Genomic DNA, 26,657 nt, shown 5'->3' on the forward strand with positions numbered 1-26,657 from the left:
GCCCCAAGGCGCCTCGTTGGGTGCAGCGCTCCCGGCAGCCCGTCCCGGTGTCAGCTCGTTCCGGCTCCCCAGCCGGGGGGGTGGGGGAAGGTCGCGCCAGGCTGTGCCGGGAACGAGACTGGTCGCTCCCAGGGGGTATAGGGAACCGCGAGGGCACGAGCTCCCCGAGGCTGCTCCGTGACGACAGCCGGGTCACACCCGCTCTAGCTGCGCGCGCAAAAACTGGTTGCAGCGGGGCGGGAGGATGGGACCGGTCGCGAACCAAGGATCGTCGGCTCTGCAAGGCCTGGCGGGGTGGGCTCGTGCGAGCTCTCGGCGTTGGGGGCGGGACTTGGAGCGCGGCGCGGTGATGTCACGGGTTGTGGGCGGAGCGGGCAGGCGGCGGGTCCTGGCGGCGGCGCGCCATGGCTAAGACCGTGGCCTATTTCTATGACCCGGACGTGGGCAACTTCCATTACGGTGAGAGGCGTGGGGCCCGCGGCCCCGTCCTAAGCTCTGGGCGGGGAGCGGGCCCTGGGCGGGTAGAGAACCGGGGGCAGGGAGCGGGCCATAGTGGAGGGTAGGGAGCGGGCCTTGGGCGGGTAGGGGACCGGCGGGCAGGGAGCATTGCTCTGTGGAGCTACAACAAACTCCCTCTGAGTTTCACTTACACCCAGGATCATCTCCGGAACATTAAGAGGACTTTCACATAACCCCCTTTCAGGCAAGCTGCTACACTCCAGGGTTAAAGGGGGCACGCTCTTTCCCTCTGTAGCTTTTCTCACTGGCCATATGCAGGTTACCGCACACAAGCTTATGAACACTTCCTTCTTGGGTTTCAGTAAAGTCCAGAATCACTTCTGGAACAACTGAAATATCCTCAATCATCATAGGCCAAGAGGTACCTTCTGTCTGCTCCACAAAGGACTGGAGGTGCATTCTCCTTCATTAGGCACACTGCTATTTGCAACAGATAAACAATTGGAAACAGTTTTTCCTTCAACAGATAAACTGTTGCCTTCCACAAACCGTGTCTCATCACTTTTACCTGGTTCAGGCTCACTTTTACAAATTTCACTTGCCAGCAATCCATCACCCACCAGAAATCTACCCTTACCTTCCTCAGGGCTTCAAACTGACCATCAAGTTTAATTTGCTCTAAAAAAATGTTTTCCTGAGCTGCTTTCTGCACTTCCTCTAATTCCAGCGTCACTTCTGAGATATTAGACAAACCTTCAGAAATTTCTTCACTATATAAACTGCTTTTCTGACTGGACAAACAGCTATTTTCCACAATCCCAAGGCTAGAGACACACTCTTCCTTGTTATAGTATACCTGGTTAAACACATGGAACTGCCTAGAGTCAAATACCCCCTCTTCAAAAATCTCCCTGTTAGTTACAAATAATAGAGGATTTACATTCATACTTTTTCTGGGTCTGGGTTATGACATTACTCTGATTAAACATAGTTACCACATCATTATTAAATAACATACCAACATTCTTATAAACTGAACAGATTCTGTTCTGTTCTGAAGACATCATTGCTGTAGAGAGGAGCTGGGCTTCCAGGTGAACACAGTTCCTGCTGTTCTTTCATTATTTTGATTTGGAGTTTAAGTCTGGCAACTTGGGTCTCAGCTTGCAGCAGCTCCATTTGCCTCCTGTGAGATTCTCTGGCTCTCTCCTCAGCTTCTTTTTCCAGCTGGGCCAAGGTTTGCTTTTCTTGCATCCAAAGTTCTGCCATTTCTCTCTCACGCTGAAGATGCTGGCTATCTCTCAGGGCTTATAGTTTTGATTGTGGATCACTCATTGTGACTAACATTAACCTTTAACACTTTCAGTATCAAAATTTTAAAATTTGGAATAGCATGAGGTTCTGATCCAAAACCCAAATGATCTGGTTTTGTGGATCCTGCCAAGACTATGCCAATGTGACCCGTGGTGCCTGGGGCAGCCCTCATTGGAAATGCCAAGGTCAGGGCAGGCTGCAAAAGGGAGAGCAGATACTCCCAAGACTGGTGGATAACACTGAAGTTAAACTCTCCAACCAGTCACAGACTGTGCTTCTGATCCCCCACACTGGTTATCAAGAAGCAAAAAAAGAAATCACACAGCCCCATTTATTGCATTCCAGTTCTCTGGCTCCCAAACAGCACCTAGATCCAGTACAGTGAGAAGTTATTTTAAAACTCTACTCACATACACAAAATGTTCTTCAGACCCCAAAGGGTCAGCCATATTACTAGGTCAGTATAGGTTTGGATCTTACCCAAAATACCACGCTGATAGCCAATCCTTTAGTGTCTAAACAGGGGTGGGCAAACTTTTTGGCCTGAGGGCCACATTGGGGTATGGAAGTTGTATGGCGTGCCATGAATGCTCATGAAATTGGGGTTGGGGTGTGGGCTCTGGCTGGGGGTGCAGGCTCTGGAGTGAGGCCAGAAATGAGTTTGGGGTGAGGGAGGGGGCTCCAGGCAGGGGGTTGGGGTGCGGTGGGGGCGAGGACTCCAGCTGGGGGTGTGCGCTGCCCCGTCCACAGGCGCCGTCCCTGCAGCTCCCATTGGCCGCAGTTCCTGGCCAATGGGAGCTGCGGGGGCAATGCGCGGAGGCCCCTAGCTGCCCCTAAACGTAGGAACTGGAGGGGGAATGTGCCGCTGCTTCCAGGAGCCGTACGGAGCTGACCCTGCTCCTCGGATGGAGCGCGGGAGCGGGGCAGGCCCCAGATCCTGCTCCCCAGCAGGAGCTCGAGGGCCAGATTAAATCGTCTGGCGGGTCGGATGTGTCCTGCGGACCGTAGTTTGCCCACCCCTGGTCTAAAACTAAAGGTTTATAAAGAAAAAAGAAAGACCAAGAAGAGAGATGTTAAATGGTAAAACAGTCACATACATACAAAGACTTCAAAGTCCATATATCAGGTTCCTAGCAGTATTGGTGAGTTTGTTGGCTTGAAAGGCCCTCTGAAATACATCTACAGCAGGGGTCTCAAACTCAAATGACCACGAGGGCCACATGAGGGCTAGTTCATTGGCACGAGGGCTGCATCACTGACACACACACACCCTCGCTGCCCCCGGCCCTGCCTCCACTCCACCTCTTCCCACCCTTCCCTGCCCCCATTCCAACTCCTTCCCCGAAGTCCCCACCCCAACTCCGCCCCCTCCCTGCCCCCAGAGGGTGCATGAGGGGTGTGGCGGGGGCTCAGGTCAGGGAGTTGAGGTACAGCAGGGGTTTGGGGTGCAGGCAGGGTGTGGGGAGCGGCAGGGGATTGGGGTGCAGAAGGGGTGTGGGATGCAGCAGGGGGCTCAGGGCAGGGAGTTGGTGTGCAGAAGGGATGTTGGGTGCAGCAGGGGGCTCAGGGCAGGGTGTTGGTGTGCAGAAGGGGTGTTGGGTGCAGGCAGGGGGCTCAGGGCAGGGGGTTGGGGTGCAGAAGGGGTGTGGGCTGCAGCAGGGGGCTTGGGGCAGGGGGTTGGGGTGCAGGCAGGGGGCTCAGGGCAGGGAGTTGGTGTGCAGAAGGGGTGTTGGGTGCAGCAGGCTGCTCAGGGCAGGGGGTTGGGGTGCAGAAGGGGTGTGGGATGCAGCAGGGGGCTCAGGACAGGGAGTTGGGGGGCAGGGTGCAGGAGGGCTTCGGGCTCCGGGATGGCAGCGGCGCGAGCCGGGGCCAGGTCAGGCTGCCAGCCCCGGCCCCGCTCCTCTCCGGGAAGTAGCTGGAACCATGTCCCTGCGACCCCTGGGGGAGGGGGACGCAGGGCTCCGCATGGCAAAAATGCGCTCCTCCAGGTACCTCCCGCGAAGCTCCCATTGGCCGTGGTTCCCTGTTCCTGGCCAATGGGAGCTGCAGGGGGCGTGCCTGGAAGCCAGGGCAACACACGGATGGAGCCCTCTGCTTCTCTCCCCCTTCCCCCCCTACCCCCCCCCCCCCGGCCGCAGGGACGTGATGCCAGCCGGCGCGGGGCTCAAGGGGGGCAATCCCGCGGGTGTAGTTTGCCCACCCCTGGCCTGGAGGTAGGCCGGGGGGGGCGTGGGAGAGGGCAAGGGGAGCTGACCCTGTGTGTGGAGAGGGTGGGGGTGGGAGAAGGCAGGGGGAGGTGGTCCTGTTTGGGGGGTGGGGAAAGGGCAGGAAGAGGTGGTTCTGTGTGTGGAGGGGGGGCAGGGAGTGGTGTGTCTAGCTTTGAATCCACTGTGTGCGCTGACTGTCTTCTTTTTTTCTTTCCAGGGGCAGGACATCCCATGAAGCCTCATCGCTTGGCACTGACCCACAGTCTGGTGCTTCACTATGGGCTCTACAAGAAGATGAGCGTAAGTGAAAACTGATAGGGACTATCTTGAGCCATTGCCTCCTTCTTGCCTGATCCATCCCAGAAAGTCTCCTAGTGAGAAGCGCTTAAACCAGAATATTCATACAGAAAATACCATTCCTTATCCAAGCCAACATACAGTTCTTGCAAATTATTACAAGGCACATCATATTTGTCACAATGTACCATCTGGCCTCAGAAATATATACTCTGCAACATGAGTGGGTCATATGGATTAAATATGTCCACAGCCAAAGGTGGTGTACCACTTAAGTGTTGAGGGGAAACTCCAAAAATACATGATTTCAGATGTGGATTTCAGGATACCTGTTTGAAACTGTGAGGTAATTATTTTTATAAATAGCAACCAGCCATGCTAGAAGGATACTTGTTGGTCTCCATTTGTTCCTTTCACAGAAGAGCTACTGATTGGGAAGAATAGCTTATCGTATATACTCATTCATAAGCCAATTTTTTTTAGTAAAAAAGGGAAGGATCAGAGAAGGGGGTCGACTTATGAATGGGTATAGACATAGGCGGCGAGTTCCATACCCACATGGTGCTCAGGCACCAGCAATATTCAGAGACAGATGCCCAGCTCCAGCAATACTTGGGGCCAGATGTCCCCCCCCTGGCCCCACCTGCGGCCCCCCCATACCTTCCCTGAGTGTCCCACAGCCCCGACTTGCTGCCCCGGCTTGCCTTTCACCAGCAGGCCCCAGAGCAGAGTGTCCCTGTCTCTTCTGTGTGCAGCTCCATGTTGCCTCCCTGCCGCAGGGTCCTAGAGCCCCCCATCTCCACTGACAGGGCAGACTGACTCTGAGCCTGCCCTTCCCCCTCAGACCCTTTCATTTTCTAATGGGACCTTCCAGCAGCACAGGGCCCCCCCCCCCACCCACAGTCACCGCTCCTGCCCCATGCTGGGCAATGGGCAGCCCCATCCCTCACCCCCAGTGAGGCTACAGTCAGGGGCAACAGCAGGGGAGGAGGCGCACGCAGCACCCTCCGGCACCCACCACGGGGGAGGCGAGGGTGATTCCTGGACCTGAGAGGGGCCCTAGGAGCACATGCAGTGACAGTGGTGGGGGTGAGTGCGCTGCTGGGGGGGTGGAGCAGGCTGCAGCTGCGCTGCCTGGCCAGGCCAGAGACATCCTCACCTGGCTCGCCCCAGCTAAGGTAGGAAGGGATGGGATGGGGAGAATGTGGGGGTCCCAGGCTAGGGGTGGGGTCATGTGGGAAGTGGTCACGGGGGTTATTTCCCTGACCCCCAGCTTCTCCCCCCCCCAAAAAAAATTTCCCCACCAGTTGCTGTCCCGGCCCGTCAGGATAAGCCGCTGGCGGGCTAGGAGACTTTGTTAGGTTTACCTCCATGCCTGCGGATGCTCGAGGTAAACAAACTGTCTTGGTCTGCCAGTGGCTTATCCTGATGGCCTGGGAGCCAAAGTTTGCCAACTCCTGAATTATAGGGTCGGCTTATGAATGGGTCATAAAAAATTACCGTTTTTACTTATCCATCTTGGGGGGGGGGCGGGGGTGTCGGCTTATAACGAACCGGCTCATGATCGAGTATATACGGTATTTGATGGGCCTTAACTGTGAATTCCCAAACTTCCAATGTTTGGATTTTTTAAATATAAATTGTTTAACTTCCTGGCTCTCTAATCTTTCTTTTTAAAATGATAACGTTCTTTCAGGTTAAAAGTTTGATACTTTCTTAATCTTAAGGCCAGTTTAACAAACTCTTTGTGTGAGTATTTGCCAGTAGAGCTCTGTAGTTGCATGTTTCCATAGGTTACCAGAATAATCATAACAGTATAATTATACCCATATAGCTATACCAGTATAACTCCCTGTGAGGACACACTTATTCCGGAATAACACTGTCCACACGGGGAGTTATACCTGTATAGTTATGTGAATACATTTCCCCATGTACACAAGCCCATGCTTTCTCCAATTTTTTTAAAAAGCAAAAATTTCTTAATTTTGTTAAAAGTATATATTTTAATTAGAGACAGATAAAGAAAGGCAAAACTTAAGGTTCTGATTAATCTCAGAGCAGCTTAATTTCCTCTCATTGTACATATGTAGTATTCGTGATCGTTAACTTAGTTAAAAGTGTACTTTAATATGAAAAAATGCAATGATGGCAAATTCATATTGTTGTGGACACCATCTCTTGAATCAATCCCTACTTTCCTGACCACTTTTTATTTAAAATTTGCAAGACACTTGTTAAGCTGAGCACATAGTTGAGCATTTTTAGACTGACACAGTGATTTGGGGTATTTGTCTATTTGGAGTTAATTTGGTGGTGAGATTTGTGGTAGCCAAGGTAAACCCAACTCTGAGCAGGAAATAACTGTTGTGTGTCCTTCTCTTTGAGGTTTTTAAACCATACCAGGCATCCCAGCATGATATGTGTCGCTTCCACTCGGAGGATTATATAGACTTCCTGCAGAGGGTGAGTCCCAACAACATGCAAGGATTCACCAAGAGCCTCAATGCCTTCAATGTGGGTGATGACTGGTGAGTATCTAGCACCTAGCAGGTGAATGGGAAGCACAAGGGTTACAGTAATCTCATGTGATTACTTGGTGTGGTATGGGTGCATCATAATGGTTCCAATACAGTGTGGTATTAATTTTACATTTTTAACTAAAAAAGCCCTACAGTCTAATGGAGCCATCAAGATGTTGCAAACAGTTTGTTGAGTAACTGTTATTGCTGTAAATCTTCTTCCTCTCCCTCCTCTTTTTAATCTCTTTGAGTTTCAGTTGTTAGATCTGAATCTAGATGGTAAGCTCTATGGTAGGGACTGTAACTTTACTTGGTTTCGTGAGGGTCTTAGTTCCTGAAAACTTGGGCAGAGATGTTCAAAGGTGGCTAATTTTGGTTGCCTCCGTTTTTTGGGTGCCAAACTTGAGACAGCTTAAAGGTTCTGACTTTCAGAAAGTGCAGATAAACTCTGAAAATCTGTGTCTCAAACTTTGCACCCCAAATCACTAGTCAATTTTGAAAATCTTGACCTCAAGCAATAAATAATAGGATAACAGTACAGTCTCTATATACTAGTATTCCCACTAATTAGTGAGGACAGGATGAGAAGTGATGAGATTTAGCTGTGGGAGGCAGAGGCTGCTATCCTTGCCTTTCCATAATCTCCTTTTCTCCAAACTGAACAAACCCAGTGTTCTTAAATACACAGTCTGCTGGGAGTTTCAGCTATTTGCAGGACTACAAAGTGCTGTAGACACAGGTCAGGCTGCCACCTACTTTAGGGTGAGCTGATCTGTCATTCTTGCTCTCCGTTGGTGGCCATATAACACATTTTTCACACACCTCCCTGGCCTACACTTCTGTGGCAGTGATATTTGCTTTCTCCCTCAGCCAATCCTCTCATTGGGTTAATTTGACTATAGTTCTACTTTTGTGAAAACAGTGTGGTCAGGTACAAGCTCTGGGGCCTGTTAACAAGTGAAACACATAGAAGCAAGAGATTTGAGGTCTATATTTTATTTCTGGTAGATTGTGTGCGCACATTGATATGTTATGACTTGCACTTGTTAATGTGTGCATGCTGTGAGTCACTGAAAATGAGTAAAGGAGTTCTTCTGCCATAGCGAGCCTGCTGGCTAGAGTGGGATTGCACGATGGAGATGAGACATACTTTGCTACTCTGAGCAAGAGCATTGTGCATCCCTGGATACAATTTATTGCTCACAGCAGTCTATTCACTAGGTAGATGAATGGCTGGGGAGCATCTTCAAACTAACAGATTACAACCCCATGGGAATATGGTGTGTGAGTAGATGTCTTGGACAGCTATGTTCCCTGTTGTTGTTTTGTTGTGAAGTCCTGCCCTCTCCCTTACACAGGATGCCTTGTGTCTTCTCTCTCCAGGACCTGTCCCCATATATGCATCAGCATGGTAGAGGGCAGGATTTAGTCTGTATGTTTCCCATTCTCCAGATCTGGAGTATATGGTGAACAAGATTGTTCCAGACTAACTCGAAAGTTTCTTGTAATTATTATCAAATCCGCCAAGTTTTCCATAGTGTTTGCAAAGGATGGTGTAATGTTGCCTATTGGTATGTAGTCTGTAGTGAACAGGGTCAGAATGACCCCGAATTAACATTTCTCTAGCAGAGACTGCATTTTGATATTCTTTGTCTAATGGTCACTGAGAGTTTTGTTTTGGTCTCAATCCTGGAGACGTGTATCTGAAGTTGGAAGGTTCTGTTCTGTTTGAATTTTGTGTTCTCTTTTTGCAGCCCAGTGTTCCCAGGCCTTTTCGAATTTTGCTCTCGCTATACTGGGGCCTCACTGCAGGGAGCAACGCAACTGAACAACAAGGTAACTCTGAGCTGATATGCTTGTCCTCTTTGACCACTGACATGCCAGCTGGCTACTGTGGGGGATGGAGTCCCTAAAATAACCTATACTACATATACTTATTGTAAAAACACCAACTCGGTGTCACCTGTCTGTTAATTTGTGGGGGGATCTCTTGGATTTCCCCCTGCCCCCACACTGACTGATTGCAAACACTGATTTAGTACGGCTTAAGTAGCTTGACTGGATGACAGATAGCAGGGCATCTGAAGGGACTGGATGGGTGGGGAGAAAGGGGAAAAAATAATAATTGTGAGCCACAATGTGGGGGCAGGGCTGATGTCCATACTGACATGCAGGGTTGGGTTTGGGGTTGTTGCTCTCTTGCTCTTATCTTTGAGCTAATCTGCTCTTCCTTTCTTAGATCTGTGATATTGCAATAAACTGGGCTGGAGGCCTGCATCATGCCAAGAAGTTTGAGGTAATGACACAAGTCTAAATATTTCTGTCTCACTGAAAGTTGGGCTCATTGCTGCTCTTCTTTTGACTCCATTTTCTTTTCTTTGCACTGCAGGCTTCTGGGTTTTGTTACGTCAATGACATAGTTATCGGCATTCTGGAGCTGCTCAAGTAAGGACTCGGTGTGAGTGCACTGTGATACTGTTTTGGATTAGAAGTGATGCTCTGGGAGGGTAATGCTGTGAAAGACGCCCTGTGTGATGTGGTTGTAGTATGGACACTGCCCTTCTCCACATCATAAATAGGATCCCCTCTGCTGATAGAGAGTTCTTCCCTTCTTGTTCTCCTTAATTTCAGTTGTGCCTTAGACATAGCTGATCATTGGCTGCCCTGGACAGTCTCTGTTTCAGGTGTCTTCTGTTTCCTAACAGCTGTTCAGGCGTGTCCCTGGCATGATTCTGCTCTTACATCTCCAGCCTCTATCTCTACTGGTAGCTTCGCTTCTCTGCCAAGACCCTGCCATTGCAGAGTCCCAAACACTCAGTTCTTGACTTACTGTCCTGTTCTCATCCTCAGAAGCAGGAATAGTTCTCAGTTAAGGCAGAGGACTGAGAATAAGGATATCTGGTGCTAGCTTTGTTGATTGTTTTCTCAATTTACCATCTGTGAAATATTTTTCTACTTCACAGGGCCCTTGTGAGGCTTACTGTGTGTATAGTTCTTGCCATTGTTAAGCTCTTTGTGATAAATTCAAAGTGTTGCACTTTGGAAGGAAAAATTTGAACTACATGTGAATCTTTCTGGATTCTAAATTTAACTATATTTCCTCAGGAAAGGGATCTGGGTATCACTGGAGACAGCATAATGGGGACCTCCACTTTGGTCAAAAAAATGCAATTGTGGTTCAAAAAAAAGTCTAAACTCATAAGGAATGGGATGGAGAATTATAGAAAGGCATTCTAATATTTTCTGGATTAATTAAGGTTTGCCGCCTCTAAATGTTACTGCAGTACTAGTCACCTCATCTCAAACAGGGTGTTGGCTCTGGTGAGGGTTATGTCCCCTCTCTCTTTAACATTAAAAGTGGGGACATATAAGTTTTGATGCTTTAAATGACCTCTCCTTATCTGACCTCTGCCTGACGGACCTAGTAAATTTATTGCCCAGTAATTTCAACTCTCCTGCATTCCCCTGAATGTCCACTTGGCAAGAGGACACTTCTCAAGCCCAGCTGCATCTCCTTTCTCTCCCCTGCATTCGGACCTCCGTTCTCAGTAACTTTGGCTTCAGCCTTCACTCAACTTTCCTTTTTCCACATTCCCTGTCTCTGCAATGCTGCCTGTTGCCATCTATGCAACAATGCCCCTGGGCACTATGTCCTTCTGCCCACCGTGGCTGAGATCCACGTTCATGCCTCCATCTGGATGACTGCACTTCATTCCCCTGACCTCCTCAAGTCCTGGCTCTCCAGACTCCAGCACTGGAGAGTGATGATGCCAGTGCTGTGGCACATACAGGGAAGAACAACTGCTTCCATCTTCAAATTACTTTACTCCCCATTCATTTCAGGAGCATTTAAAGATTAACTAGATTGTAATTTTTTCATGGCAAAGACTTTTGTACATAAAGTGCTTTCTAAACTTCTCTGACTGTACAAGTCAGTCAATTCATGGACTTGCACTACCCAGCCTCATCGCTGGTTCCTCTCACTTTGCGTCTTCGCCAGTGGCCTCCTTCCTGATCCTTTGCATAATCTTGCTGCTGCCAATGCAAGAATCTTCTCTGCAGCCTTTGCTGTCTGAACGAGCCCACTGCATCTCTCTCTTTCATGTGCTTTCCATCGTGTCTCTAGTCTGCTCTTAAAACCTGTTGTTCCTTGTTCATGCCTCTTAATATAACAGACAAGAGTATTTTAAAGTACAGTTTGTATGGAAGATGCTCTACACAAACATTATCTTATGGTCTAATGTCAGAGATATTCTCCAGAGACCTCCAGAGGCTTGCTGAGCCGGAAGGCCTTTGACATATTACAGGCTTGTTTTATGGGGGTTGGATTTTAGGAAACCATAGCAAAGTGGTTGCTGTAGTTGGGATGGCACCAGTGGACTGTAATGCGCCTTTGTCTCCTGTTTCTGGCAGGTATCACCCACGTGTTCTCTACATTGACATTGATATTCATCACGGAGATGGTGTTCAGGAAGCCTTTTACTTGACAGACCGTGTCATGACAGTATCTTTTCACAAATATGGGAACTACTTCTTCCCTGGTACAGGTACAGAATCTCCACTGCCCCACTGAAGTGCAGATTTCAGGCCCCAATAACTGCTGTTACATAGTAGTGTGAAATTCTGGGGCTCTGGTTTCAGAGAGAGATGACTGAAGAAAGGAGTTCTGGAGAGTGGGGAGAGGCTGGGTGAAGGATATGGTCCCGTGGTAGTTTGCAGAGTAGGTGGAAAGGATCTCCATGCCATGGTTGGATCCCTTGGCAGAAGTCTTGATTTGCTGTTGTCCATACTGCCCACACCTATGAAGTTTCCGAGCTGATCCTTGTGTGCTGTGACTCTGCCTCCTTTCCTCTGCCAGGTGACATGTACGAGGTTGGGGCAGAGAGTGGCCGCTATTACTGCCTCAATGTGCCACTGCGGGATGGCATTGATGACCAAAGTAAGTGGAATGCTTTCCCTGCGCCCCAATGTCCCTGTTTGCCCTCTTGAGCCATGATGACAATCTGTCTTTCTCTCTAAAGGTTATAAACACCTCTTCCAGCCAGTCATTAACCAGGTGGTGGACTACTACCAGCCTACGTGCATAGTGCTGCAGGTAGGAGAGCAGGTCTATGTGCATCTGTTGCAGAGGGAATGGATAGGAGGTATGCACTCTCCAGTATGTGCATCTGTGGCTGCCTGGGGAAATATGGACAGGTGGGTGCTGGCTGGCTGGAATGCTGCTTGTGGCTCTGTGGTAGGTTGGGTATAACTGTGGGATGCTGATGGCTTGTTAGGATGTGCATCTGGAGAATAATGCTTCTTAGCCAAGACTCAGTTGTTCTCTTTCTCTTCCCTAGTGCGGTGCTGACTCCCTGGGTTGTGACCGTCTGGGTTGCTTTAACCTCAGTATAAGAGGACATGGGTAAGTTCAGCAAGGGTGTGGATGGAACATTTAAAGGACCATCATTGCAGTCAGTGAAAGAATGCATTGGGTCTTCAGTGCGAGTCTTGAGCTCAACAAGAGCAATCTAGTTCCCTGTGGGATAGGAGGCTCTCCTCAGAAGAGCTAATAAGGGGTAAAATTCTGCAGAAGCAGATTCCCCAGACTAGATTTGGGATCTCACAACATTTCTTCCGGCAGTGCTCTGCCAGAATGCATGAACACAGAGGTCAGATTTCTCTCAAGCCATGAGAACAGCTCCCATCAGGGCAAGGTTTGGGTTTCACTGATGGGAGCCCTGAACTCTGTGTATCATACAGTTAGGTATGTTACTGGGTTGAGCATGGTGCTGCATTGATGAACTTAGATCAGCTGCTAACAGTCACAGGTTTCCCTTCTGTTTTGGGATTTTAGGGAGTGTGTGGAGTACGTAAAGAGTTTCAACATCCCCCTTCTGGTGCTGGGAGGAGGTGGCTATACTGTTCGTAATGTGGCACGATGCTGGTGAGTCTTTCACATGCTTGCTGGAGAATGTCCTATTTGTTGCAGATGGCATGAGGGTTATCAACGCTTGTGCTCCTTTGGGCCTTTATGCAGCTGTAACTGGCATTGAGTTTCAGGCTGACTGCCAGTACTGGGTAATGGGGGAAAAGTCGATCTTTACTGGACTGAGTAGAATGTTCTGTGTTTTTAGGACCTATGAAACGTCGCTGCTTGTGGATGAAGCAATTAGTGAGGAACTCCCATACAGTGGTGAGTTAGCGTCATCTTGTTACAGATTATTATGTTGTGCCAATATTTAAATAGGGTAAGTGGGATGACCTGGGTAAGTATAGGCCTGTCAGTCTGACATCTATCCCAGGCAAGAAATTAGAGCAGCTGATATGGGACTATTTTAATAAAGAATTAAAGAAAGGTATTATAATTAATGCCGATCAACATAGGTTTATGGAAAATAGATCCTATGAAACTAACATAATTTCTTTTTTTTTATGAGATTACAAGTTTGATAAAGATAAATAATGTTAATGTAATTGACATCTATAAGGCATTTAACTTGGTAATACACAACATTTTGATTAGAACATTGTGTTTCTCAGGCCTCTGAGTCAGGAGCCAAATTAACAATCAGCATTGCCCAAAAGAGCCACAGTCGCACCTCCTCCCCCCCAATATTTCCACATTTAAATATGAATAGATAATACTATAGTAAATGAAATAATGAATTCACATGACTGTGGCTCTTTTGGGTAATGCTGATTGCTAATTTGGCTCCTGAATCAGAGCCTGAATATCACTGTTCTAATCATATATATATTATTTCTCACATCAAAATGACTGACCAAGTATTTATTGTATCAACTAAAACTGATTGATAACATAGTAAAAGCATCCTGCTTGGTTAATAACTTAGGCTACGGCTTCACTACAGGGGGGGTCGATTTAAGATACACAAATTCAGCTACGCGAATAGCGTAGCTGAATTCGATGTATCGCAGCCGACTTACCCCGCTGTAAGGACGGTGGCAAAATCGACCTCCGCGGCTTCCCGTCGACGGCGCTTACTCCCACCTCCGCTGGTGGAGTAAGAGCGTCGATTCGGGGATCGATTGTCGCGTCCCGACGAGACGCGATAATTCGATCCCCGAGAGGTCGATTTCTACCCGCCGATTCAGGTGGGTAGTGTAGACCTAGCCTTTGATTGGTTAATAATTAAATCACACAGTGTTTTAATATCATGTGCTGCAAAAAGCTGCAGGAGACATATTAAAGAGCCCACTTGCAGCTTGTAAGCCTCAGTCTGAGTATCATTGGATTAGAAAGATATAAAATCAACGTAAATTAAATGGAATAAAAGCTGGCTAACTGACAAGTCTCAATTATAAATGGGGAATCATCATTGAATGAATGTGTTTCCAGTGGGGTCCCACAGGAATCTGTTCTTCGCTCTACGCTATTTACTATTTTTATCAATGACTTGGGAAAAAAACATAAAATCATCGATGAGAAATTTTGGAGATGACACACACACATTGGGGGAGTGGTAAATAATGAAAAGGATGAGGTCACTGTTACAGAGTGCTCTGGATTGCGTGGAAAGCTGGGTGCAAGCAAGGACTATGCATTTTAATATGACTAAATGTAAATGTATACATCTAGGAACAAAGAATGTAAGCCATATTTTCAGGATGGGGGACTCTATCCTGGGAACCAGTGACTCTGGAAAAGATTTGGGGGTCATGTTGGATAATCAACTGAACATGAGCTCCCAGTGCGATGCTGTGGCCAAAAGGATTAATGTGATTCTTGGATGCCTAAACAGGGGAATCTTGAATGATTGTAGAGAGGTTATTTTATCTCTGTATTTGGCACTGGTGTAATGGCTGCTGGAATCCTGTATCCAGTTCTGGTGTTCACAATTCAAGAAGGAGGTTGATAAATTGGAGAATGTTCAGAGAAGAGCCACAAGAATGACTTAAAGGATTAGAATACCTGCCTTATAGTGATAGACTCAAAGAGCTCAATCTATTTATCTTAACAAAGGTTAAGGAATGACTTGATTACAGTCTATAAATACCTGGAGGGTATGTTCAGATATTTGATAATGGGCTCTTCAGTCTAGCAGTGAAAGGTATAACACGATCCAGTGGCTGGAAGTTGAAATGAGACAAATTCAGATTGGAAATAAGGTATAATTTTTTAACAGTGAAAGTAATTAACCATTAGAACAATTTGCCAGAATTGTGGTTGATTCTCCATCACTGGCAATTTTTATATCAAGATTGAATGTTTTTCTAAAAGATCTGCTTTAGGAATTATTTTAGGAAAGTCTCTGATCTATGTTGTTATACAGCAGGTCAGTCTAGTTCAGTGGTTGTCAAACTTTTGTACTGGTGACCCCTTTCACATAGCAAGCCACTGAGTGCGACCTCCCTTATAAATTAAAAACACTTTAACACTATTATAAATGTTGGAGGCAAAGCGGGGTTTGGGATGGAGGCTGACAGCTCGCGAACCCCCATGTAATAACCTCTTGACCCCCTCAGGGGTCCCGACCCCCAGTTTGAGAACCCCTGGACTAGTTGATCACAATGGTTCCTTTTAGCCTTGGAATAAATTAATGTGAGTTTCCCCACTCTCTTCATAAATTTAGCTAATGTGCTTCGACGTTCTAATGCATCAGGGACTTTAGCTGGATTCCACACCTATGTTAATTAATGTTAACCAGAGTGGGGCTGAAGCAGTAGTATCTTCTGATCCTAACCGAGGTGTTCCTGAACTTTCTTGCTTCCTACTGTACACATCCCCCATCTGTGGTGGGCCTCACTGGACAGACATATCTGCATTACAGTATCATGTGTTCTAAATTCCATACACAATGTTCCTGTTGCTTTCTCTTTTCTTTCTGGCAGCATACCCCTCATGATGATGGAGTTGGCTCTCACTGTGCTCTTGATGGTATGGTGACAGCTAGAATGATGTAGGGTAGGCTGTTCCTATCTCTGCAGAACAGTGTTTCAGAAAAACTAGTTTCAAACTCCCCTCGCCCCTGTTCTTTAACTCTTTACTGGTTCCCTCGCAGAATACTTCGAGTACTTTGCTCCAGACTTCACCCTCCACCCAGATGTCAGTACAAGAATTGAGAACCAGAACTCTAGACAGGTGAGTGGCTCTGGCCTTGTCCCGGACACGCTACTCTGCATCAGCTAACATAGCCATGTGGTGTAGTCTAAAAAGAAAAGGTCTGTGCTTGATGCTAGATCCTGTGAAACCAGGTGGAGTTCAGCCAGCAGCTCACCCAGGAAAAACTTGCCAGGGCAGGGCAACAAGAGGCTTTCCTGCTCATCACAGTGTTGGACAACATGCTTTCTTCTTTGCAGCCACAGGCGCCGGCTTCTAATTTTCCCTGCCTCCACCACACCCCTTCCTCCAAGCCCCCACCCTGCCTCTTCCCACCCCCGCTCCACCCTCGCCCCACCTCTTCCTGCCTCTTTCCGCCCCTCCCCTGAGCGTGCCCCGTCCCCGTTCCTTCCTAGAATCATAGAATATCAGGGTTGGAAGGGACCTCAGGAGGTCATCTAGTCCAACCCCCTGCTCAAAGCAGTACCAATCCCTAACTAAATCATCCCAGCCAGGGCTTTGTCAAGCCGGACCTTAAAAACCTCTAAAGAAGGAGATTACACCACCTCCCTAGGTAACCCCGCCCTCCCAGCGCCTCCTGCACACCCTGCTGTTCTGGAGTTGTTGGAGGAGTTGATTGGCCGGGGCGGCTGGAGGGAGGGAAGCTTGGCTGCAAGTGGATGCTAAGCACCCGCTAATTTTTCTCTATGGAGTGGGCACCTATGTTTGCAGCCTCACAGCATCTTTGAGATGTAGGGAGCTCTCCAAAGATACTTCATATTTGAGAAACTTGAAGGTCCTCTTACAATTTCCTTTCCACTTCTGAAGCGCCTGCCCTGAGTCTTAGGCTTGGTCTTATGTCAGACTTATGTCACTATAACTAGGTCACTCAGCAATGCAGTTACACCGACCTAACTCCCAGTGTAGACTAGCGCTGATTGACCAGAGAAGTCTCCCGTTGACATAGCTACTGCCTCTCAGGGAGGTGGATAACTCCTATGGCAGTGGCTCTTAACCTTTCCAGACTACTGTACCCCTTTTAGGAGTCTTGATTTGTCTTGTGTACCCCAAGTTTCACCTCATTTAAACTACTTGCTTAATACAGAACTCAAAATCAGACACAAAAATACAAAAGTGCCACAGCACATTCTTACAGAAAAATAGTTTACTTTCTCATTTTACCATATAATTATAAACTCAATCAATTGGAATATAAATATTGTACTTACATTTCAGTGTATAGTATATAGAGCAGTATAAACAAGTCATTGAAATTTTAGTTTGTACTGACTTCAGTAGTGCATTTTATGTAGCCTGTTGTAAAACTAGGCACATATCTAGATGAGCTGATGTATACTCCTTGGAAGACCTCTGGAAACCCCTAGGGGTACACGTACCCCTGGTTGAGAACCACTGACCTACAGCAATGGGAGAAGCCCTCCTGTCGGCGTAGGTAGTTTCTTTGCTGAAGCACTACAGGGACACAGCTGCATCCTTTTAAGTGTAGACAAGCCCTCAGTGCCTATGTTGAGTATATTATGCTCTATGCTACAGTTTAAAGCCATTTGCATTGATGGCATTTGCGTGGCCTTAGGGCATGCATGGTGCAGGCAGGTGTTAATGCCAGTAATTGTGGTACTGTCTCTTCAATCTAGCTAAGCTGATCTGCTCCTTCTGTTCCTAACCAGTACTTGGATCAAATCAGACAGACAATATTTGAGAATCTGAAAATGCTGAACCATGCTCCCAGTGTCCAGATCCATGATGTTCCTTCTGACCTGCTCAGTTATGACCGTGCAGACGAGCCTGATCCAGAGGAGAGAGGCTCTGAGGAGAACTACAACAGGTACTTGGCCTCCCGTTCTTCTTGTTCTGATGAGCTGGGAAAGAGGCTCCTCTCTCCTGTTCACCACATCCCAGTGAGGGGAGATATGGTGGGGACTGTCTACATCCCAGAGTAGATATTGCATCCCTTTTGATTCTCTGGTTCTTATCCAGAGAAACTTCTCTACTAGCACATGGTTACATGCCTCAGAGGACATATCCTATGTCTGCTAGGCGAGGAGATGTGTCCCTCCCTCCCTTTTTCTAGCAACATGTTCTCATCTCTGTGTCTAGACAAACTCCGCTCTTCTGAAAATCCTGGAAAAGGCTGCCTGTCCTTATGTTCTTGTCTGTCTTTCAGGCCTGAGGCTTCTAATGAGTTCTATGATGGTGACCACGATAATGATAAAGAAAGTGATGTCGAGATCTGAGGGCTGAGTTGTTGGACTCTGAACTGTGGGGCGGTCCCTATTAAGACGTTGGTGCTTGGTGGAGATGACTGGGATACACATGAGCCAGTAAAAGGTCTCTTTTTGGACCTCCCCTTTATATTTGACGCATGTGGCAGCAGGAGCAGCGTTGCCGGGGCAGGCTGGCTACCTATGGAGGCACAGAGCAGTGAAACCTGTTCCTTACCCTCTCCAATCCCTCAGGGCTCTGACTCTCATCAGTAGGGCAAATGGAAATTCATGTGACACTTGGATCCACACCATGGTCTCTGTGCTGCTGCCATACAACCAGTTTCAGAGCCCAGTCTGCAGTGGCTTCACCAACTCCTCTCAGTACAGCTCAGGCTCCAGCCAGAGAGATGGGAGTCAGTGCTGCAGTGCCTAGAATCTCCCTGTCCCCTTCATCAGCACCACTCAATGTGTCCTTGGCCATCTGCTCAGGCAAAAGTCCACTGAAACCTGCAGTGAGGTACACTTCCTGCCAGCTTTTCCAGCCATCCTAAGTTCCTGTGTTTGGAGAGGCAAGACCAGTTCTAGGGTTGAGACTGGGGGAAGGGGTGAGACTGGGTCCAACCTGGTGGAGCAGGGAGGGGAGAATGTATTCAGAGTGTAGCCTTTGTCTTACTCTGGAGTAGCTTCGTTCTGTATCTGCTAACAAGAACCACAGCTATTTGCCATATTTGGTTTTGTCCCAAACTCCCTATCTAGATCTTTACCTGGGGCTCAAATTACTTTGGAGCAGAGGGTGCAGGGGTTGGTTGCAGGGGGCTGTGCCATACCTGGTGTGGTGCATTCCCACTTCCATTGTAACCTCCAGACACCTTTCCCTACCCTAGCCCAGGCTCTTTTACACATCCATAGAGAATTCGGGGTGAATCACATACCCTAAGTGGAAGACCTTTCCCCTCACTGACAACCCGGAAGAATTCATTCTGTTCTGTGGTGCGGGAAGTGGCGCCTGAAGCTGAAAAGATGAACTTTCGTACTCCTACCACAGTGTAGAGACCTTTTTCCTAGGGCCCCCCTCAATCCCAAACGCTCAGTCTGAGCCTGGGGGCTCGTGCTGTCCGTTTTTGGAGAATTTTGTCTTAGCTGGGGAGATGGAATGGGCATCAGCCTCCTGCTCTCTGTTCTTTTCTGTTTGTTTTACCAAGGTTTTTAAACAATAAACCAAGATGGTATTTTTCTTACGTGATTTGTTGTTTTGTTTGTTGAAAAGCTCATGCATTGTTTGCGTCTGTCGATGCTTCTGAGTGAAAGCACCATAGGCTTCTAGCTAGTGCCCTCTGTGCAGATGAACTGACCACCTTGCAGGGAGCAACAAGCCTTTGCTCTTAAGGGCATGTTTGGAGAAGGCATTTACAATTAATGGTCCTTTCTAGTCACAAACCTCCTTGAGTCTCTGCTCCTTGCTATGTGTTCCACCCTTATTTCCCTAACCCTAGCACCCAGGGCTGAATTCCCCATTACTGGGTCTCTAGCTGTCCTCCACGACTGCCCCCCGAAGTGATTGGGCCCCTCTCAATTTTTTGAGTCATATTTGTTAGCTAAAATGTGTTATCAGCTTTTATTCACCAGATAAGCTCTCACTAGTCAGAATCGTTAGTTGTTTCTCCTGATGTCTGTGGAGCAGTCTGCTAATAAAATTTCCTGAATCATGTTTTCCTTTCCACCCTTTGCCACTGCAGATCAGGAATGTTGAGTAGAGGCACAGAGTTTGGGATGTGAGGGCCTGAGACAACTGGCAACTTGATCTGAGCTGTTAGAGGAGTGAACATGCTAAAAGGAACGTGTGTGTCATTAATGCAACTCATAGCCTAAAGATGCAGAATAATGGGGAGGGATGTAAAGGTTGATGCTTACCACTGAGTCACAGCTGTGCACAGTGGGGATTAATACAAAATGTGTCAGGGAGCAGCACACCCAGAGAAATCTCTGCCTCTGACACTTGAGTTTTATTTATTTTTAACCTTTCTGCCTCCAACTGAATAGGCACATACCTGATCAGACCATTTGGTACAGCTAATGTAGCATTCTTCAGCTGAGAAACCCAGTGCCTTACAAATGTAGGTATTATCCCCTTTTCATAGCTGGGTTAATAGAGGAACCAAAAGGTGAAGTGCCTGACCTGAAATCACACATTGAGTCAATGTCAGAGCCTGAACAGAACCCAGAATTTTTGACTGCTGATCCCATTCTGCTCTCCTAGTCCACCTCCCAGGATCAAAGAGTTACTCCAGTTAATGTGGTGTTCTTATCTCTGGCTGTATCAGACCATTTGTCAAGAGAGTTCAGTGTCCCGTCTTTGGCACTGGCCAGTACTTGCTGCTTCAGAGGACTATAATACCTCCCTTTATAAGATACTGGTGGTTATTCTGTACTGTAGGTGATGGTGAAATTCATTCCTGACCCTTACAGCCAATCTGCCTATTCACTGCAGCAGGACATGGTGAATACTCTTATAATTAACTTACCTTGGAAATCTACAGCCGTTTCTTACAGTCAAAATTATTCCCCTCATAGAATTTGATTATTTGCTCTTGTGCAGCAGTGAATTCTGCTGTTTGTATGCTCCTGTTTCATTGAGTACCTTACTGTCTTTTCATTTATGGAATAAAGTGAGGTGTGGGGTCAATTCACTTCTTCACTGTATTTTTAGTCCCTTTCCTCATACTTCATACAGAAACATAACCTACTTTTTGCTGATCACCACATGGTGCGGATCACAGGCACAGACTGGGCTACTTTAGGCATTCTTGCTTCTCCAGAATGCAAACTGTGTATCTCCACTGCTGGGTTTTGAACTGATGCAATGAATTTGGAGGACAGTGCCTGGTTCTACACTTCTAAAGTCTCTCATTTGAAAGGCAAGACTATCTTCCCATTGAAGTGTGTTCTTGAGTTGATCTTGCCTGTCATATCAGCAACTCTGCACTAAGCCCAATTTGCTAATGAGGCAAATGTATGTATTTAATAAAGGGCCATCCCAAACATTGAGGCCCTAATAGGTAACTGGTTTAAATAAGTGATCATAGGGCTTTGGTCTGAAATACAGGATGGGGTCAAGGTCTGGTAACTACTGAAAGTAAATGAAGACTGACACAATTATTTTGGGAAATGCTTTAGGACAAACAATTTGTAAAACAATTACAATTTATAATGTACTTAGCTTTCTGATATCTATAGAGACTGAGTAAATGCATTAAATCCCTGTCTTATCTATCTTAGGGTTTTGCAGTGCTGCCCCTTCGCATGTGAACTCCTTCCATGTAGAATAAATTAATAGCGAAGTCTCTAAGGGAATTCTTGTCATCTCTGGTTCTTTTCCCTTTTTAGTTATAGAAAGCTCTGTTTAAGGTAGATGGGATAATTTTGAGGGTGGTGGGTGTGGTGGCTGATGATGCAAATGTCATTCTTGTTATGCTGGAAAAACTATCAATTTTTGCAATGCCTCCTAAAGATGATAAAACCCTGAATTCATCTAATCTCCTCTGGAAGTTTGTTCCAGAACCATATCCCTTGGACTTGAGAATGCTTTGTCTCCAGATATCGCTCACTTTATTCTGGGCTTTATGATCTGCATTGCCCCAGAGGAGCATGCTATCTTGATGGTTCGTAGATTAAAATGAGGTCTACAATGTACCTTGGAACTGATCCATTATTGCTTTGAGGATTAGGACCAAAGCCTTAAACTGACATTGGAAGTGGACTGGGAGACAGTGGAGGCACTGGAGCATGGACTTGATGTGTTCATAGCAGCCTGAACCATGGAGAAGGCAGACAGCCACATTTTATAGCAGTTGGAGCCTTTGCATTGTTTTTAAAATCAACTTCAGATGCAGTGAATTACAGTAATCTGGTGCAGAGGTGACAACTTCATGGATCATTGTGGCCAGGTCCTCACCCAGGAGGAAGGGGTGATGTTTCCTAGCAAGCTGGATGTGAAAGAAGGGGGGTATTTAGTCACTGAAAACTTAGGCCTTGTCTACACTACCAAGTTTTGTCACCAAAACTGCCTTCTGTCGACCAGACAGTGAGTGTGTACACACTGCAATGCGACTTTTGTCGGGAAAAGTGTCCGGTTTTGGCGACTAAATACATCCACCCTGGTGAGAGACTTACATCTTTTTCCTCTATATTTTTCTCAACAAAATGCAAGTGTAGACGCTATGCTTGATTTCATCACTTTAATTGGCCTCCAGGAGGTGTCCCACAATGCTGATCCTGACCGCTCTGGTCAGCAGTTTGAACTCCACTGCCTTGCAGCCAGGTAAACAACCATCCGCCCCTCCCCCTTAGAAGCCCAGGAATTTTAAAAAATCCATTTCCTGCTGGCTCGGAGTGGAGAGGTCTCATTGCATCTTCCCAGGTGACCATGGAGGGTTATTGCACCAAACGCTCTCCCGCTTGGACCACTGCAGAGCTCTCCCCTCAGTATATGGGGAGAGCAGGCTGTGCAGTTCCAGCTGCGCTTGAGCCATAGGAATTAGGATACCTACAGGCACATTTCTCAAGGCTTGTGCAAAAAGGGCTATGATCAGGACACACTGCAGTGCACAGCAAAAATAAAGTTGCTGAGGCAGGTGTACCATAAGGCGAGGAAGGCAAACCGCTCCAGTGCTTCCTCTAAAACCTGCCGGTTCTAGAAGGAGCTGGACACTATCATTGGTGGTGACCTAACCTCCACTGCCAAGAGCCCTGTGGATACTTCAGAGGGCACGGAGGCGGCAGAAAGAGGACCTAACCCGGAGGACTAAGTTATTGATGAAGAGGTGGAGTTAGATGAGGATGTGCAGCTGCTGGTGGGGCAGGCAGCCAGGAACTGCTCTCCACTCCAGAGGTGTCTAGTCAATCTCCGCAGTTGCTCTCTGGGGAGCAAGAAGCAGGAGATGAGATGCCTGGTAAGTGGCTGTGGCTTGTGTAGTGTGGAGGTGGGTTCAAGGTATAGAAACGTGGGAGGCTGGCTGTGTTTCTGTGAGCTGGACAATTCCCTGTATAGCTAATTGGTATGGTGGAACAGAGTGTTGATGCACTCTGAGATCTCATGGGAATCCTCCAGAGAGATCTCCAGGAAAGTTTCCTGAAGGTACTCGGTAATCCTCTACTGAAGGTTCCGTGGCAGAGCAGCTTTGTTCCTTCCCCCATTGTAGGAAACTTTCCCGCACCATTTGGCAATCACTTGTGCAGGAACCAAAGCAGCACATAGGCGAGCAGCAAAGGGAGCACGGTGGAAGCCACAAGCATGGAGTAGATGTGCCCTTGTTTCCCTGCTTACCCTTAGCAGTGAGATGTCTGCTAGAATGACCCTTGCCTGTGGAAAAGTGTGGGAGAATTTTAGAATTTTCCCCCTAGAATGCTGTACCACAACACTTGCAAAGAGTGAGTGCTCTTTTCCCCATGTGGAGTGTCCCCACCCTCCTGCCAACACTCACCATGCTTTGGGTGTTAGCAGAGATGTGTGCCTGGCTAGGGTCAGTGAGAAAGTGATTGCAATGTTGCAAAAGGTGTATTTAACTGAAATGTTACAAGGCTGTGCGTGAATTTAACAATCCCATTTCTGTGCATTGTTCCCTGTGCTTCACCAGATGTGGCCTTCAGGAACACCCCATGGTCCCCGGCCGAGTGTCTCCGACAGATAAGAATGAGCCCAAGACACAGCAAAGAAGACCTGTTCTGGGAGGTACTGCAGTGCTCCAATACAGAAAAAAAAGGGAATGCAAGGAGTGCTGGGAAGCTGAACAACAGGACAGAAAAGAGAATCAGGCGTTTAAGGACGCAACTGAGCAGATGATTAAAATAATGGAGGAGCAAACACAGATGCTGAAGTCCTTAATAATGCAGCAGACTGAGCAGATCCGTGCTCGACCACCATTGCAGCACATTCAGAACTCTTTTCCATGCCTCCACCAAACTCTGCCCACACATTCCTTTCCACTTCCCGGGACTGCTTAGTTTCCCCTTCACTCCACCCTCTTGGACAACTTTCACAATGATTGCTGGACCTACACACAGTTGTGAAAGTCTGCCCTTCACTGGTTCCTCCTTTCCCATGAAGCATCTGTGTGTTTGTGTGTGCTGTTTCTTGTGCAATAAAAGCAAAGTTTTATAATGGTAAATCATCTTTCTTTTTTTCTACAAGTTGAGATTGCAGGCACTACCAATACATGCACAGGCATTTTAATCATTTTCTTATTGGAATATGAGGCCCCAAATGTCACCATTGCCCTCTAGAAAAACTACATGTAATGTAACATTGAAGGCACCTCTGGCAGAGATATACATTACTGGTGCTCATTGTCAAAGTGCTGCCTCAAAGCCTCCCTGATTCAAATTGCCCCTGTAGCAGGGCAGTAACCCTGCTCCTGCCCTGAAGGGCTTAAAACAGCCCTGCGAGAGGGCTGTGGCGGGGAACCAGTAAGCCTGGGCTGACTGGGGAAGCAGCTGCAGCTGGGCCATGCCCCAATCAAGCAGCAGCTGGCCCTATAAAGGGGCTACTAGGCTGGAGCTCAGAGAGGACTCTCCCTCTAGCTCTTGAGGGAGAAGGGCCTGGCTGCCTGGGAGCTGACAAAGATACCTAGAGTGGAGCAGAGCTGGGGAAAGGCTAGAGGAGCTGGGGAGCTCCAGCGTGGAGAACCCCCAGGCTGCAGGCCTTGATAAAGGCCAGAACAGGTACTGGGGCTACAGAGGGGTAGCCTGGGGTAGGCAAAGGCAGTAGGTCCAAACCCCCCTTTGCCAGTGATGAATGGCATGTACACTGCAGTCCGCCCCAGTGAGCAGGGGCTAGACGGTGACTGGCAGTAGCCATATACTGAGGCAAGGTGGGGATAGGAGGTTGGGGGTTCCCCTGGGAGGAGAGACCCAGAGACTGTGGGGGTACTGCCAGGGGGCAGCCCCCAAGGGAAAGGGGCACCGGGGTCCAGGAGGGACACAAGGGCCAGCAGTAGGCGAGACACCGGCCGACAGAGGGCGCTCCAGAGGCTGGTGAGCTAATTCCCTGGAGGCCAGCAGGAGGCGCCGCCAAGTGAGTTGTCATCCCGCTACACCCCCCTCTGGGCTCCTCTGACAGCCCTGGTATCTGGCTACTCAAAATCAGCGGCCAAGCGGTCTGCCTCAGCACTCCACCCCAAGCAAACCTTTCACCCTTAGCTTCACAGAGATTATGCAATGTACAGCATGCGGCTATGACCATGGGAATATTATCCTCATTGAGGTTTAACCTGCCATAAAGGCATCACCAGTGCGCCTTTAATCTGCCAAAGACACATTCAACTGTCATCTGGCACCTACTCAGCCTGTTGAAACACTCCTTACTGCTGTCCAGGTGTCCTGTGTAAGGTTTCATGAGCCACAGCTGTAAGGGGTACGTGGGGTCTCCCAGGATCACTATGGGCATTTCAACATCCCCCACTCTAATCTGCTGGTTTGGAAAGAAAGTCCCCGCTTGCAGCTTTCTGTACAGGCCAGTGTTCCTGAAGATGCGTACGTCATGCACCTTCCCAGACCACCCCACGTTGATGTCAGTGAAATGCCCACAGTAATCCTCAAATGCCTGCAATACCATGGAGAAGCACCCCTTCCTATTGATGTACTCTGTCACAGGGTGGTCTGGTGCCAAAATTGGAATATGTGTGCCATCTATCATCCCTCCACAGTTAGGGAAATCCATTTCTGCAAACCCATCCACTATTTCATGCACATTTCCCAGAGTCATGGTCCTTCGTAGCAGGATGTGATTTATTGCCCTGCACACTTGCCCCAACAGTCGACTTCCCCACTCCAAATTGATTTATGACTGACTAGTAGCAGTCTAGAGTCGCCAGCTTCCACACAGTGATTGCCACATGCTTCTCTACCAAGAGGGCAGCTCTCATTCTGGTGTCCTTGCGCTGCAAGTCTGGGGCAAACTCCGCACACAGTTCCAGGAAGGTGGCTTTCTGCATCCAAAAGTTCTGTAGCCACTGCTTGTCATCCAACACTTGAATGAGATACGATTCCGCCATTCAGTGCTTGTTTCCCGAGCCCCAAAGCGACGGTCTACACCATGCCTGCACAACTCGTAAAGCGGTGAGGGCCATATTACTCCAAAGAAAACAGCTGAGGGCCGAAACCCTCCAAGCGCCGACAACCCCCGCCCAGCGCCACCCACAGCCCTCCCCGAAACACAACACCCTCCCCCCAGCGCCTCCTGCCTCACGGAAACAACTCCCCCAGCGCCGCCGAAACACCCACCCCCCCGTGCCACCTGCCCCGCGGAAAAAAACCCTCCTTCCCCAGCGCCACCCCACTGAAACAGCAGTATTGAACCTTGGTAATATGTTATAGCGGGCCCCTAAGGTAGTATAATTAAGGTAAAAGAAAAATGTCTTTTTGCTAGAAGTAGAATAAGATCTTCCCCCCACTTTGTAATCAATTGCCCTGTTGAATGAATGACGTGTGAATGAGGAAGGTGTGGAAGGCAGGCACCTCCAGACAGCTGCAACCCTTGGAGAGAGCAGGGCCGGCTCTAGGATTTTTGCCGCCCCAAGCAAAAAAATTTTTGGCC

At 47.9% G+C, this 26,657-nt stretch overlaps 1 protein-coding gene across 1 annotated transcript; it reads left to right on the forward strand.

Moving 5' to 3' along the window:
* The first annotated feature begins 372 nt into the window (after positions 1 to 372).
* HDAC3 (histone deacetylase 3) lies at positions 373 to 18,677 on the forward strand. The gene is made up of 15 exons (XM_026660833.2): positions 373 to 459; positions 4,198 to 4,280; positions 6,666 to 6,808; positions 8,554 to 8,635; positions 9,039 to 9,095; positions 9,189 to 9,244; positions 11,213 to 11,346; positions 11,658 to 11,738; positions 11,821 to 11,894; positions 12,139 to 12,203; positions 12,636 to 12,725; positions 12,916 to 12,974; positions 15,805 to 15,884; positions 17,531 to 17,688; positions 18,028 to 18,677. Exons 1-15 carry the CDS (start codon positions 405 to 407, stop codon positions 18,095 to 18,097), a joined length of 1,287 nt encoding a protein of 428 aa, XP_026516618.1. The 5' UTR covers positions 373 to 404; the 3' UTR covers positions 18,098 to 18,677.
* Positions 18,678 to 26,657: the final 7,980 nt, after the last annotated feature.

Source organism: Terrapene carolina, unplaced genomic scaffold (genome assembly GCF_002925995.2).
Source record: "Terrapene carolina triunguis isolate 2854851 unplaced genomic scaffold, T_m_triunguis-2.0 Scaffold838, whole genome shotgun sequence".
NCBI classification, from domain to species: Eukaryota; Metazoa; Chordata; order Testudines; family Emydidae; genus Terrapene; species Terrapene triunguis.

Bases quoted from the DNA above. Each gene is read 5' to 3' on its own strand.
- HDAC3 (XM_026660833.2), top strand. From the start codon at position 405: ATGGCTAAGACCGTGGCCTATTTCTATGACCCGGACGTGGGCAACTTC. The intron at 4,281-6,665 runs GTAAGTGAAAAC...CTTCTCTTTGAG, and splicing joins GGCTCTACAAGAAGATGAGC to GTTTTTAAACCATACCAGGC. The intron at 12,204-12,635 runs GTAAGTTCAGCA...TTGGGATTTTAG, and splicing joins CTCAGTATAAGAGGACATGG to GGAGTGTGTGGAGTACGTAA.